Source organism: Hylobates moloch, unplaced genomic scaffold (assembly GCF_009828535.3).
Source record: "Hylobates moloch isolate HMO894 unplaced genomic scaffold, HMol_V3 SCAFFOLD_3, whole genome shotgun sequence".
Lineage (NCBI taxonomy): Eukaryota > Metazoa > Chordata > Mammalia > Primates > Hylobatidae > Hylobates > Hylobates moloch.
In genome coordinates, this window is record NW_026652278.1 from 26,759,061 (window position 1) to 26,775,120 (window position 16,060).

The window sequence follows — 16,060 nt, forward strand, 5'->3', positions numbered from 1 at the left end:
AGCACAGAGTAAAACATCTGTGCAGAAGTATGAGGATTAACTATCTCACCAGCAAGCCCATAGCACTTCCATTCCTCCTAGAAGGCACTCACCATGCTGCATTGTAATTGGACAGTGAACTTTCTGTATTTATGTTATTAGATTGGTGCAAAGGTAATTGTGGTTTTTGGCAATTACTGCAGTTACTTTTTGCACCAACCTAATAGTATTCTTTTGTTTTCTCTCTCATGTTCCCAGTTTTTAGTTTCATGCTTGGCTAAATTTTATGATTCCAGAATTTTCCCTGAATGCCTAAAGGCCAGCAATAAAATACAATATTTAGTCAATTACACTGGTCCCAAATCAAGAAATTTCATAGAAGAAAGCAATGCTAAATCACAAACTCATCATGCCAAGCTAGAACATTTGATGTAAGTTTATAATTTTCACAGAAGTATCTTGTCCTCTGTGTAGACTTTCTAGAGCCAAGACTAGAATCTCACTTTTGATATTCTCAATTTCTAGCTGGTACATGTGACAGAGGGCACTAGAATCCTGATAGGAATTAATTGTATATGAACAGCAGTGTGTTGACACGTGTGTGTGTGCGTGATGAGTGAGAACATTTAATACAGAAGTTTCAAAATAAGTAATAGAGCAGTAGAACAAAAGGAAAAGTTATATGCACTTGTATGGGCTTTAAAATCTGTTCTGCTTTTAAACAGACTGCTTAAATTGCTGATTTAAATTGTTTCCAAGTGGAAACAATGGGGAATAGGTGAGTTTTAAAGTGCTTATGCTTGCATGCATCGTTTCTAGCTTTGTTTATAATTAAACTTCTACAATATTAGGGAAAATTAAAGTATTTGGTGCTAAATAAATACTTGTTGAATGACAGAATGGATGGATAGAGTCCCAGAGATCTGTAATATTTTTTTGCTCTGTTGGTCAGGCTGGTCTCGAACTCCTGACCTTAAGTGATCCACCCGCCTCGGCCTCCCAAAGTTTGGGGATTACAAGTGTGAATCACCAAGTCAGGCCTGGATTTTAAACAAAGTTTAAGAGAGAAAAAAAAACATGTGATCCACTTAGCACAGTTCCTGACCCCAAGGAAAGGTTGCTCTGGTTATTGTGGAGGTTAATGCTGCTGCTGCTGTTATCAATGAAGACATTCTGGGGATGGAAAGGTTTGTCTAAGCCCCAGGAAAAACTTCACAGAAGAAGGTCCAGGAAGTATTTGGACTGAGTAACAGGAAAGGAAAAGGCAGTTCAAACCAGCAGAACTCTGAATGAACATAGGGAGTCAGCCAGGAGTAAGCATTCTGTTTAGAAATAGCAGAAGCCCTCAAGACACAGACTTGCCAGCAACATCACAGAGCTTTGTTTTGTTTTGGCAGCAGTGGGAAGGAAACAGGTTTCAGTGGATAATTTATGGTAAAGATTTGTTGGATCTTAAAGTCATAGTCTGATTTTTAACATCCGTTTTGTTTCTAAGCCTCTAATAACTCTCATTATGTAAAGAAATAGTCTAAAACCAAGCTTGGTGAATGATCTTCTCAGAGAAGCACGCCATGCTGGAGATGGAACTACGACCTAGAAGATCGCTCCAACAGGAAGACGGAACACCTGCCACACCCGCTGATGGGCCCTGTGTGTTGGGTGCAGAGATGACTTCCACATTCTCCTTGTAGCCCTGCTTATTTTGCAGTGCTGTCTGCTGACCACTACCACACACTGTACTGCCTATGCAGAAGATCTGTATTTGTATTAATTATTATACAAGGAGAATATATTTTCATGGTGTTTTTAAAAACGTACTTAAAAAATCTTTAACCCAAACAAAAATAGAATATAAAAAGAAAGAAGTGGCCGGGTGTGGTGGCTTACTCCTGTAATCCCAGCACTTTGGGAGGCTGAGGCAGACGAATCACGAGGTCAGGAGTTCGAGACCAGCCTGACCAACATGGTGAAACCCTGTGTCTACTAAAAATACAAAAATTAGCCGGGCATGGTGGCATACGCCTGTAATCCTAGCTACTCGGGAGGCTGGGGCAGGAGAATCGCTTGAACTCGGGAGGTTGCAGTGATCTGAGATCGCTGCCACTGTATTCCAGCCTGGGTGACAGAGTGAGACTCTGTCAAAAAAGAAAAAAAGAAGCTGCCTCAGGTAGAAATATCCTTAACACTTTACAGGTGGTTAGTTTGAGACACACTGAGCAGTATTGGTGATTACAGAGAGAGGACTTAAATACCAACTACAGCTACCATTATGTGAGTACAGTCTAACCTGGCGCTAGACTCAACACATTTCAACACTAAGGTCATCAAATGTCATAACTTCTGGCAAGATGGATATTCTTTATCCTCATTTTCTAGATCAGAGTTTGGAGACGTGGAGTGATTTACTAAGCTAGCAGGCCTTGAGCCTGCATTTATACCTCTGATCCTCTGTTCAAAGCCTACCTTTTTAAAAACAGCTTCCCTTCTCTAGAACAGCACAGGTTTTGGGTGGATGGGGATTGCATTATTCTAAGCAGCGGCTGTTGCAGAGAGTGAGTGAAGATGCTTGAAAAGAACAGCGCAGTGTCCTAATTACCTATGGCAAGGAAAACGTCTGTGTAGGAAAAGTAATGAAATTAATTCTAATGTCTAGCAGTTGCATGCATTAATTGACATTAATTAATGCCAAATTACAAGATACTTCCTATGGAATCACATCATACACTCACCAGAATTGAATATGGAAAGAGTTCATCATACTTAATGCTATTACAGCAAGCCCCAAGGGGAGTGAATGCTTGGTCCCTCATTATGAAGTGCAGCCGATTTCTTTCTGTTTCCATTAGGAGAAAGGGAACAAACCAGGAACACTTTACCACGGGCAGACTGTTCAAAATGGATCATTTCCCCTTCAGCTTGCAAATTTCACTTTGAGCCACTCAGAGCAAGAAGTGGTTTGAAGACCTCTTCTGGGGCTTTTCTTCTGTCCCTACTTTTACACTTGGTGATTCTCAGACCAAAGATAGGCTTATTGCACAGCTCAACAGCCATCTGAGGCATGGGAAGTCGAGAAAGAACAAGCAGAGAGATTAGAGGCAGTTGATTTCACAAGTCCATCTTGACTCCCCCCTCCCCTACTTGCCCGGCTATAGAGGGGCTGGACTAGGGATTTGTTGTACAGATTGCCACCTCTTTCACATTAGTGCCTCTCCACTGTTGTTGACATCTCATACATATCTTTTATTCATTTTTCCTGTGCAAACATACATTTATAGGTATCTATATATACAACTTGCAAAAAACTCAGGTCCATAATGCACATATTTTGGTAACCTACTTTTTAAAAACTTTTATTTTGGAATAATTTTAGATACACAAAAATGTCACCCAAGATAGTACAGAATACATGTACTTTATACCCAGCTTCCTCTAATGTTAACATTTTATGTAACCGTGGTATATTTTTCAAAGCTAGGAAATTAACATTGGAATAATATTACTAATTGGTAACCTACTTCTATAATATAAAATATATTAAGTATTTCCTCATAAAAGCAAGATTTTAATAGCAAACTCTAAATTTTCCATAGTTTATTAAGTTCTTTTTCTATTGTTGGCCATTATGTTTTCTCTAAAATTTTTTATTATAAATAACACTGATAAATATCTTGGTTGTTAAATCTTTGCATTGATCCTTGATTTTTTCCTTGGATAGAATTCTCAGAAATAAACCCTAGGTCAAAGGGTATCTTTTTTTTTTTTTTTTTTTGCTGAGGCAGAGTTTCACTGTTGTTGTCAGGCTGGAGTGCAGTGCCATGATCCCGGCTTACTGCAATCTCCATCTCCTGAGTTCAAGTGATTTTGTTGCCTCAGACTCCCAGCCAACTATCTGGGATTACAGGCATGTGCCGCCATGCCTGGCTAATTATTGTGTTTTTAGTAGAGATGGGGTTTCACTATGTTGGTCAGGCTGGTCCTGCATTTTTAAGTATCTTGATTCATATTGCCAAATTACCACACAAAAATATTAAGGTGTTCTTATTTTGTATCTTGGGGTATCTATTTGAACATTAGATAGAAGCCAAAATATACTTAACAAAAATTGGCCCCAAACTCACTGGGATTTTTCATGCAACATAGTATCGTAGAAATAAATCAAAGTTGGAGTCAGCCTGACCACATTGCAACCACATACTGCCATTTCTACAAATCACTATTTTTTAGCTTCATTCTCTTTATCTGCTTAATCAGTTGGTATACTCTGTAGTGTTGTGAAGATTAAATGTGCTATAGCTATGTGAACATGCTTCAGACTGCCTGGTTCACAGATGATCAACAAATGTTAAATTCCATCTTTGTTTTCTCCCTAAATTCCTTAGATTAATAATTTCTATATAGATGAGTTAGAAACATGAAAAGGGTATGTTACTATTTTCCATCTTACGTTTGTACAGAGACCTCTGAAGAGGAGACTTAGGTCTTAAGGAAAAGAAAAGAGCCATCAGATACTAATACAAACAAAACAAGAATTGTGTATGCATCAAGTCCTCATTAGGTGTCAGTCTTAAAAATTCTAGTTGGAAGTTGTATTTGTAATTTGAAGGTCAAGACCTCCTAATCAAGTTCTCATTGTGTTTAGCCATTGTTTTTGTTCATTATTTCACATAAGAAGAAGCACAGAGGTTGGGCAGCTTGAGGCTCAGTACCATCAACAGCTCAATGATGTCATTAGGGAATGGGTACTTTCCATCTAGTTGTCATACTCATTATATAAGCTTGACTGTAAGACTGGCTCCTTTAGGCAACTAGAAGCCTAGAGCCATTCACATTGAGACAGAGTGTTTACAGAGGCAGAAGATCTTCTGCTGTATCTCCTGATATCTCTCAGATTCCCCTTAAAAGCTCTCTCCTCACTTCTCATGTACCAGTACTAGGTTTAAATGCCCTCTTCTAAAACAACCAATGGCAAGTGGAGAAGGAAGGCTTAAGTGGGTTTAGAGTGACAACATTCATCCTTACATATGGGAACTTCTGAATCACATGGAGAAGAGATGAACTGACAGATCCAATACTGGATTTTTCAGCAAAAAGGGAAAGAAGAATGGGTGTTCAGCAGCTCACCAAAGAACCTGATACAGAAATATAACTGGAATATTTAAACTTGGCTTAACTAGTCTTTTTAAGTGTGTTCCCAAAACTTCTCATCATTATGAAAGGCAGCAAAGCAGAAAACAGAAATATTATCATTCTTAATCATAACAACTAACATTTGTATGAGTCTGAGTTTCAAAACATTTAGCATATATGTTATTTTAATTAATTCTTACAGCTAAAGTACAAGATAGTTGATATTGGCATCCTCCTTTAATAGATGAAGGAGGCAGTGAAATTGGCCCAGTTGTCCCATAGAACATGATGTTTATGCTTTCTTTTGAATAAACACAGAAATTGATCTTCCCAGTCTTCAAACTTGAGAAAGTTACATTTGTTTTATCTGAGTTCTTATCCGAGTTCCTTTCTCAGGAAACCAACCATCAGCCCTCCCAGGTATCATCAACAAACTTAAGCTTACCAGATCACTGCATCTAGACAATGAGACACCAGACCCCTCACCCATCCTGATTGCCTAACTGACAACTTGCTTCCTGTTGATCAGCTCTTCTTCCTTACACCCCCTAATTCCTATTTTCCCACACATGGTTACATTTCCTCCCTGTTATATAAACTCCTAATTTTAGTTTGTCAGGGAGATAGATTTGAGACTAATCTTCCATTTCCTCAGCTGTGGCACCTGATTGAAGTCTTCTTCCTTAGCAACATTCATTGTCTCAGTGATTCACTTTCTGTACCATGAACAGAAAAACCAAGACTGAACATTGATTAGCATTGCAGTAACAGCAAGACTCAAGAAGATGAAAGGATTTCCTATGAACTACACAGTTAATAAGTAAACCACACCAGAATTCAAGCCCAGTTCTTACCGTCATAAATCTCCATTGTTTCTATGACCCCCAAGCTACATTTTAGAAAACAGAAGTCACTTAAAAGCTGTAAAACAGTCTGGTGGAGTGTAAAATTGTGAGGTAAAGATTTTGTGCGCTAGAGGGAGGATCGTTCTGGGAAGGGATGAGTCCCAGAAACTGTCTTTAAGGAAAAAGATCCTGTGTTCTGCTCTAACATGAAATTACAGGAATGCCTGAAAAAGGAGATAAGGAAGAATAGAGGACTCTAATTTAATTTTGGAGGTGGCTTCACCAGGACTAGACAGGTTAAAGCACTTGAGAGCTATCCCCATCTTCGGAAATGGCAGCAGGGTGAAGGAAGATGGTGTGTAGGGCTCTCCACCATTGTCTACTGAGAGTTTATCAGAAACTCCATCAGTCATTGGTCAGAGGGAGCAAGAGTGCATGCCGCCCCCTAGTGGCACTCTTTGCAGAATACAGGTACACATAAGTTCCTTAAGTAAAGGTGGTCCTGGACAATTCTGCCTTCCTAGTTTTCTTAAGAGAAATCTTTAGTGAATCCTTATATCTAGCTTATCTATCTCTACATACTATTCCCCACCTCAATTTCCTATAAATAATCATCTTCTGATATTTTCATTTGGAAAAATGGAATTCTGCATAAGTCTCTGATATCTTAAAATCAAACCCACCTACTCATTAAGCATCAAAAACAAGTAAAATAACTCATTTTTTATACTCAAAGGGATATACTTCAATAAGTGGCATGTTCCAACAAATACTCATTTATTGCCTACTATGTGCCAGGAACAGTATCAGGATCTGGTGGACACAACAATGAATAACAGCAACAGCAACAAAAACAAAAAAGGCATTTGTCTTTATGGAGATTACATTCTAATGGGAGCAGGGCTGAGTAAGAAAGAAATAACAAGGTAATTTTATATTGTGATAAATTCCATAGAATTAATAGGATGGTGTGTGATGAAGAATAATCATGGAAGATCCTCAGATGTAACAGTGAGCTAGCTGAAATCTAGAACCTGCTTTGAGAACAGCCTGGGGAGAAGCATTTTAGGCAGAGGGAATACAAATGAAGAGTCTTTAAAATGGTAGAAAGTTTGACCAACTTCCTGAACATAAAGTAGGGTGGATTAGAAGAATCACAGAGAGAGTAGAAGAGATTAGCATGGTTGAGAAGTGGGGGAGGTTGGGGAGGGTTGGCGTGGTGGGTGGTGGAGAGTTTGAATTTATTCTCAATGCAATGAGGCAAAAGGGGTTTTAAGTAAGGGAGTAACATAATCTGATTAGATAGAGGCCAGGATAGTGTGCTCAAAAAACAGGAATAGCCTCCCTGATAAAATATATTTCCAGCAATAGAGACCAAACTGTTGTAAGAGTTGTCATTACTGATATTGTATTTATCTCCAGGTGAGATCCAGGGTCTCAATTGATTCAATTGTAAAATAAAAGCAAAGTCTTGACTCAAGGAACTCCTCCCAATTCGGTTTTGCTTTTTTTTTTTTTTTTTTCTGTCAGCCAGGGTGGAGTGCAGTGGCGTGATCTTGGCCCACTGCAACCTCCGCCCCGCTGGGTTCAAGCGATTCTGTTGCCTCAGCCTCCTGAGTAGCTGGGATTACAGGTGCCTGCCACTGCGCCCAGCTCATTTTTGTATTTTTGGTAGAGATGGGGTTTCACCATCTTGACCAGGCTGGTTGTGAACTCCAGACCTTGTGATCCACCTGCTTTGGCCTCCCAAAGTGCTGGGATTATAGGCGTGAGCCACAGCGCCCGGCTCTGTTTTACTTCTAATGAATTATGGAAGAAAAACCCTTATCTTACTTAACCTAGAATCTTATAACCACATCATTTTTATCATTAGATGATGAATGATTAGTTGTATGTGTGTTTTCCTCTTTGTCAGAGATCAAAGTGTGAAGGTGAAACCTACTAATGAGAAAAAATTGACCATGAAATCACAAGTATTATCGCCAGTTTTTGAAAATATTTTCATTTGGGTTTGGGAGGGAAAAAATAATTAGCAATAATTTAGTATTCTAGGATATCAAGACTTGTCAGCACCAGGAGATGATGTAGGTGGTATTTGGAGCAAGTAAGTAAAATAATAATGATAATAATTTAAATAATAATAACAATGACAAAAACGGATTTAACAAAGTTTGTGAGGCTTGTTTAAAGAACTGGAAATTGTGGCCAGGCGCGGTGGCTCATGCCTGTAATCCCAGCACTTTGGGAGGCTGAGGCAGGCGGATCACGAGGTCAGGAGATCGAGACCATCCTGGCTAATGCGGTGAAACCCCGTTTCTACTAAAAATACAAAATATTAGTCGGGCATGGTGGCAGGTGCCTGTAGTGCCAGCTACTCAGGAGGCTGAGGCAGGAGAATGGTGTGAACCCAGGAAGCAGAGCTTGCAGTGAGCTGAAATCACACCACTGCACTCCAGCCTGGGCAACACAGCGAGACTCTGTCTTAAAAAAAAAAAAAAAGAATTGGAAATGGTAAGGGAAATAGCAAACGTCCACCCTGACTCTAAAGCTCTGTCTTATATCCCCCTCAACCCCATGTTTTTTTTTTTGTTTTTTTTTTTTTTTCAGATTCACATTATCTAACTTGCCGAATGCAGAACTGTACAGAGGCCAACAGGAATCAACCTTTTCCAGGCTACATTGACCCAGACTCTTTGATTGTTCAGGATCATTATGTGTTTGTTCAGGTATAAAAAAATCCACTTCTGTTGATTGTTTCAGAAACCTTTCTTTTCCTTGTTTCTGTCCCTTTTGCCTGCTTTACACTCCATTAAGAGTCAAAAAGAGAGGATGGCAGGGAGGGAAGGAGGTAGGGAGAGGGGGGAAAATCACTATCTTTTCAACAAAAGGATAATTACTGAGTGTGGAATCTTCTATACTAACAGAATAGTCATGAGTTTCTTTGGGCTGTGTCCGGAGGGTCTTATCAACATGGGGTCGTGAAGGCGTCGCCTGGAGTAGTGAGATTGTCTCTAGGATGATACACAGTATGATCTGTCCCCCACACCTGCATTCCAAAGAAGCTTCCAGTTATCAAAGGGACTGAACAAATATGTCAGTCTCTTTCTATCTGGGAAAGGGTCAGCCAATCAGCCCCCTCCCCAATACTCACCTTAAAAGTGGAGAAGCAGGAATGGGAAGGGAAGCTTCCGGGTGGCTGGAGATACTGGGAGGCAGAGGCCAGGGGGAGAGTAATCAGTTTTTATTGTCATGAACCAACTGTGATTAGAATAAAGACACTTAAGAGCAGATGTATTCAGCCAGGTTTTTCACCCCCAAGAGAGTGGAGAACAGTTTAAGAAGCTGACGTTTCCTGAGTTGTTAGTAGAGACAAGAAGCAAATATGCTGCACTGCTTTTCAGCATTCAAGGAAAAATTTAAGCTTGTTTGGACAATGCATTTAAAAACTCAGTTACCGCCTTCCATGTTAAAAATGACAAAGGTACAATTACTAAATAGCTTATACGTATATATAAAAGTATACATATATAAAGACCCATTCTAGACAGTATTACATTTATTTCGACAAGAAATTGTGATTTAGAATATTTAATTACATGCTTTGAGGATGCAATTTGTTTAAATGCCCACCAGCCTGTGTACTTTTAAAATGTTTCACATATGATCACACACACACACACACACACACACACACACACCATTTCTTTTTTTTTTTTTTTTGAGACGGAGTCTCGCTCTGTCACCCAGGCTGGAGTGCAGTGGCGCAATCTCGGCTCACTGCAAGCTCCGCCTCCCAGGTTCACGCCATTCTCCTGCCTCAGCCTCTCCGAGTAGCTGGGACTACAGGCGCCCGCCACCACGCCCGGCTAATTTTTTTTTTTGTATTTTTTTAGTAGAGACGGGGTTTCACCGTGGTCTCGATCTCCTGGCCTCGTGATCCGCCCGCCTCGGCCTCCCAAAGTGCTGGGATTACAAGCGTGAGCCACCGCGCCCGGCCACCATTTCTTTATTCTTCAGGGAAATTAGTAATTAATACTCTGACAATTTCAGCATCAAGTTGTCAAGGGACGTTCGAATAGTTACACGTATTGGTTCTGTCTATAATAATTCATTTCTGTATCAGTGCTGCTCCCAGGAACCTTTTCTGGTTTCTAATAACAGTTTGTGATCCACATCTATGACTTACAAATGAGAATCAATTCTGCATTTGGAATTTCATACAGTCTTTACCCATGCCACCATGAACATCCTGTAACCCCTCACTAGACCTAAGAGGTGATCTGGCCACATGACGGTGAAGGTGATCTTTCCAAGTCACATTCCTAATGTGATGAACACGCACATTTATTGACATTCTGAGTATGCAAACTCCAGCTGTCATTGAAACTCCAGGCATTTAGAGGGGTTAAGAGTGGCTGTGAAGGAGAGAGTGAGAGAGACTGGTGGTGGTGCCCTGGACACTGTACCTGCAGGTTGCTCATACGCTGGCTGGAGACCACACCTGCCCTCTCTACCTGCCCTCTGTACCTTCCTGCCCTCTCTCACACCCACCAGGATTCATTGGGCTGCATGCTTTGGACAAGACTTTGGGGGAACTGGCTGTGGTGGCACCTGCTTGTAGTCTCAGCTCCTGGGGAGGATCACTCGAGCCCAGGACTTGAAGGGTGCAGTGAGCTATGATTGTGCCACTGCACTCTAGCCTTGGGCAATAGAGTGAGATTTAGCTTTAAAAAATTTTTTAAAAGGCTGGGCACAGTGGCTCATGCCTGTAATCCCAGCACTTTGGGAGGCCGAGGCAGGCGGATCACCTGAGGTTAGGAGTTCAAGACCAGCTTGGGCAACATGGTGAAACCCCCCATCTCTACTAAAAGAATACAAAACATAGCCAGGTGTGGTGGCAAGGGCTTGTAATCTCAGATACTCGGGAGGCTGAGGCAGGAGAATCACTTGAACCTGGGAAGAGGAGGTTGCAGTGAGCCGAGATGGTGCCATTGCACTCCAGCCTGGGTAACAGCAGTGAAACTTCATCTCGAAAAAAAAAAAAAAAACGAAATTAAATAGAAGAGACCTAGATTGAATTTGGACACCAATCCCAATCCTAGCCTGGTTTTCTGTCTAATATGCCAGCACTCCTGTCTGTGCCATGTGCCCATAATCATCAGTGTAACACCATCAAACTGGAATTCAGTGCCCAGAGATGTGAGCCTCCAGCTCTGCCACTGTTTGACTTGGGCCATTTCATTCTGATATGGCACAGGGACCTATCTGTAGGGTCATAGACTTGGGTCTAGAGACCTGGGCTGGTGATGGCAATCCAGCCAACATACCCCAAGGTTAGTATCATTTGAAAAAAATAACTCAAAATTTTTCTGGCATCTGAGCCACAGTGCAAATTTAAGAATTGTATTTTTGTCCAGTAGGTTCAGTTTGGGCCTCTGACCAGCTCACATACTCTTTATCAGTTGTGTTTGAACTGAATGCCAATTCTTTACACTTGTCCGCAATAGACATTAATGCCATTTGTTGTGTTGGAAGCTACCTCCTTCCATTCAGGTGGCTGTTCTGTGACCTGTGCCTGTTATAGTAGCTTGAGCTTCTCACAATCTTGTTTTTATGATCCAGCTGACATCAGGAGGGCGGCCACATTACTACGTGTCCTACCGAAGGAATGCGTTTGCCCAAATGAAGCTTCCGAAATATGCTTTGCCCAAGGTATGGCCTAAATCACTTTCTTCATTTCACTCTTGACTCTCATTCGCAGAAGCCAGCCTCCATCCCTTTCCCAAGGGCTCTTTCAGCCTCTCATAGTCATGTTTTCTTTACATCTCTCATCTCTGTTTCCCAAGTTTGCTCCGCCTTACTGTCTCTTTGGTCAGTCTTACTACCCTCCTCTTGTTTCCTCCCTTCCTTTCTTTCTTTCTTCTCTGTCTCTGGGATTGTTGCTATAGGAACATTCATATGAATTTTAAGAATTGATTTGCTTTTCAATAGTAAAGATTTTCAAGCCATATGTATTTGTTTTCTAACAAGACAGAAAATATTTTTTTGATGTGTTACGTATCAGTGCAACAGCTGCGATCCATTTCTGTCCCGTTTGAGTATCAGTTGTTTACTGAGCGGTGATGCCGTGACGTGGCACCAGTTTGCTTTCTCTCTCAGCCAGTCAGCGCCCTGTAAACTTGTGAGACTGGATGTCTTTAGAATTCTGAGGCGCAGCTAATTTTTTAGACTTCCCCAAAGGTTGGTTCCCTCAACTGTTGACATCCCCAGGCTGTCCTTCCAGAAGTGCTGAAGAACTGCGTTAATATGGAGCGCCACCTAGTGGAGGTCAAACTGACTCGGGAGCTCACAGCTGTGTATTTGCGATCTTGCTGCCATCGTGATGTATTTGAAGTGACTAGGAACTGTAAATGTATTGTGCCTTAATCTTAGAGTAAGGGAGATGTATTTGAAGCCTTCGGGTTGCACAAAGAACATACATAACTTTTTTTTTTTTTTGAGTTTCCATGCCTCTTTCTCTTATATTTTCATCCGTGACTTTGTCGTATGTTGTCTTGAACCAACACCAGATAGCTGCCCAGGAAGTTATATAATAGACATAACACAAGGGCACAGCAGGCCTCCTCTCCCGGGAGGGCCAGTGTTAACAGATTGTTCTGGTTTCTCCAGGATGAATTCTCTTTCTTGGCTACCACCCTTCCCTCACCCTAACATAGTGAAAAGTGGGCTGTAAGCCTCAGCCCATTAGAGGTAGTAACACACTGAGTTGCACTGTTAACTCGAAGGAACTATAGCTATGTTCATAGTTGTTATTTTCAGCTGCTGAGAGGTTAATGACTGTGGTAATTATCCAGAACTGTATGTATGTCTGTGTCTGGATACATTTAAGTTCTTGTTGTTCTTGATTTGGCTTAAGTGTTTGGTTTTTTTTTTTCCAATAAGACAAGAATTTACAACATTTAAATTGTGCCTTAGATAAGAATTGGATAACATCACTATGTAAAAGGAAAACTGAGTGTTGTTCAAATTGCCTCTGATAATCTCTTAGAAAGGTCTGTCAGAGAAATGAACATGTTAACTCAATAAATACAACAGAGCCGGGTTTTGTTTTGTTTTGTTTTCCTCTTTAGCATTGAAATAAATTGTTGTTTCTTTGATTGACTAATAAATGAAGTAGTTGACTTGCAGGATTTGCACCTTAAAAAAAGAATTATCTTCAATACGATGACATGCTGCTGTTGTTCAAGAGGGATGTGGAAATGGAGACCATATCCTCATCTTATGCGCACTCTTGGGAATAAACTGTTTTTTGTTTTTGTTTTGTTTTGTTTTGTTTTTGAGACAGAATCTCGCTCTGTCACCCAGGCTGGAGTGCAGTGGCACAATCTTGGCTCACTGCAACCTCCGCCTCCCAGGTTCAAGCGATTCTCCTGCCTCAGCCTCCCGAGTAGCTGGGACTACAGGCACGTGCCACCAAGCCTGGCTGATTTTTGTATTTTTAGTAGAGACAAGGTTTCACCATATTGGTCAGGCTGGTCTTGAGCACCTGACCTCGTGATCCGCCTGCCTCAGCCTCCCAAAGTGGTGGGATTACAGGCGTGAACCACCGCGCCCGGCCGGGAATAAACTCTTTAAGTGACATAAGTTTTGGTTGAAATCAAATGCTATTTGCAGCATAATTGAGGCTAGAACTTAAGTCTCCTGACTCTCAAGGTAGTATTTTTTTATATTATACTTACTTACCTTGAAGGTAAATTAATAGCTTCTGTTATTAAAACATAGTATCACCACCCCTCAAAATTCCATATACTCTCAGGGGCATTAAGAAGAAAATCCCATTGACTTAAGGAGCCCCAGAAATCATAGTTTAAAATCAAAGAAACGTTTGTAGACTCATTGCTGGAGGTTTGGGAAACAGATACTTTGCATTGCTTGTTCATAGCCATCACACAGATCACTGCTGACAGTTGCCCCCAGTGGCATCTAGCCAATATGGAAGGAAAAAGTTTTACTTTGAACCCAAATTTGCATCTGTCTTCTTCCTCCTATTCTCCCAGAAGAGCACGTTCCATTACTCAGTCCTATCTGGGTTCTGAGGGTAGAACTCAGTGATTAATTTAGCTTGTTCCTAGAAAAAATAGGGGCTAATACAGCAAATGAATGTATTATTTGGTCCAGGTGGGTGTTTATTATTTAAGGCAATGAGATTCTTTATTACAATCCCATTATACCTTCAAAAAGAAACCCCAGCTTGGGTGGAATGATCTGCGACAAAGGTGCGTATATTTCATGGCCTGTCAGGGCTGGTGCAACTGGAAATGAACAAAGCTTCATGCCGACCAAAGGAATCGAGACAAACCAGTATATTTATGCGCAATTTTCTTTAATCACCCACTACCGTTGTATCAGCTCCTGAAAGATCATAGTCACCCTGAGCTGTGCTCAAAAAAATATTTAATAATATAATAGTAAAGAATGACAGTGGGTAGGGAGATTTTAATATTGCCATTGCCATTAAGAGCATGTGGCCCTCCAGACAGGGAAATGTAGTGAGTTTTCCTTTCTTTAACTTGCTGGGAACCCATTCAGAGCTACTCAAGTGAGACAAATGAGGCAATACATACGAAAGTGCTTTCAGCATTTTGGAGGACAGATACTCTATAAAAGCAAGGTAATATTATTATTAGTATGGATCTAGTTGTCTCCGTGGTGGAAGATCGATGTGGACCAGGATGCAGGTGATGTGAAGGCTGCTTGATTTGCAGCAGGAGACCTGGATTAGGGACCCAGATCTGTCACTAACTTGCTTTGAAACCTTGGGCTGGTTTGTCAATGTCTCTTTTCTTTATTTTTTTTTTTTTTAAATAAGGAGCTCAGATTCACAACAATATTTTCTCATATGTGTTACTTAGAATAAAATGTCCTTCGTAATCCTTCCTGAGAATTTGGTTGTGTGGTCAAATATGTCTGAAAAAAGGAATAAACTTCATTCTGTGTTTCTTGCCTAGAGAGTAACAGTAGCTCACTGGTATGTTGAAGGTTTAGAACGTCCAATGAACAAGAAAGCTCTTTAATTCACCATTAATTAATATGTTTTACCAAAGGATCCCTTCCTCCTTTTTAAGTCTACTAAAATCCTAACAACATTGCTGTCCTACAGAGCAGACTTTAGAAAATGCTTCAATACAAAATCTGTAAGATCACGCCTTGCTCTCAGATTCTGTGATTCGGTTAAAGCATTCAACATAAAGTGCCACGTTGGGAGAAAAAGCACATTTCTCCCAATAGAAACAGGATTTAAGGAAGGAGAAAAAAGAAAGATGATATATAAATATTTTAAACTTTTCAATTAAAATATTTAAGACCAATATCATTTGAAAATGGCTGTTCAACATAATTATATGAAACAAAGGAAGGATTGGAACTCAGCTCATTTCTAGAGATGGCCATTTTAATCTGTTATCATTGTGTGACTACTTCTCTAAGTGACCTAGACCACAATATTTGATACACCTGTGTTTTCCTATCCAAATCTATAAAATAAAGTCTTGGGAGAAGTGGCCGGTATAGGTGATGCACTTTACTCTTCCAGCCTAGGATTATTTAATCAAATGTCTATTGTGAGAAACTCAGAGGTTCACCAGTGCAGAAATTCACTGTAAATCACAGAAGTGGGAATTAGCTATGTGGGGGTCAGATTATTGTTGAGATATTTTAACTTGGCTTCAGGGATTATGCTGCATCTTACTGACAAAGAAGGGAAGATGAATTGGGAGTAGTTGTTTGATGCTTCTCAAGGCCAAGGTAAGGATTTAGGTCTTTGCCCTATAGGATGGGGAGCCATGGAAGGTTTGGTTGTCAATGCAGGAACAGCTCTGGAGCTAATTTCCACAGACAAGTCTCTCCATTAGAAAGAAACCAAACACTTGGGTATAGCTTCTCCTGGTTCAAAGAATTTTAAATTTTATTTTAAACAATAACAACAAAAACACTTGGATGAACCACTTCTTGTCGTGTATATAGTTAGGACTTGAGTATTTGCGATAAACAGAAAGGTCAAATGAACCTGGATTAATCAACAAAAGGGATGTAAGAGTTCACTTAACTGA

The 16,060-nt window shown here is 40.4% G+C and overlaps 1 protein-coding gene across 3 annotated transcripts in view; it reads left to right on the forward strand.

The window, feature by feature from the left end:
* SORCS1 (sortilin related VPS10 domain containing receptor 1) overlaps positions 1-16,060 on the forward strand; it is a 602,630-nt gene that overhangs the window by 456,169 nt on the left and 130,401 nt on the right. For all 3 annotated transcript variants that reach the window (XM_032178269.2, XM_058436040.1, XM_032178276.2), the window contains exons 7-8: positions 8,559-8,677; positions 11,574-11,663. In XM_032178269.2, the coding sequence (XP_032034160.1) occupies positions 8,559-8,677; positions 11,574-11,663 (209 nt within the window). The remainder of the gene's footprint in view (positions 1-8,558; positions 8,678-11,573; positions 11,664-16,060) is intronic.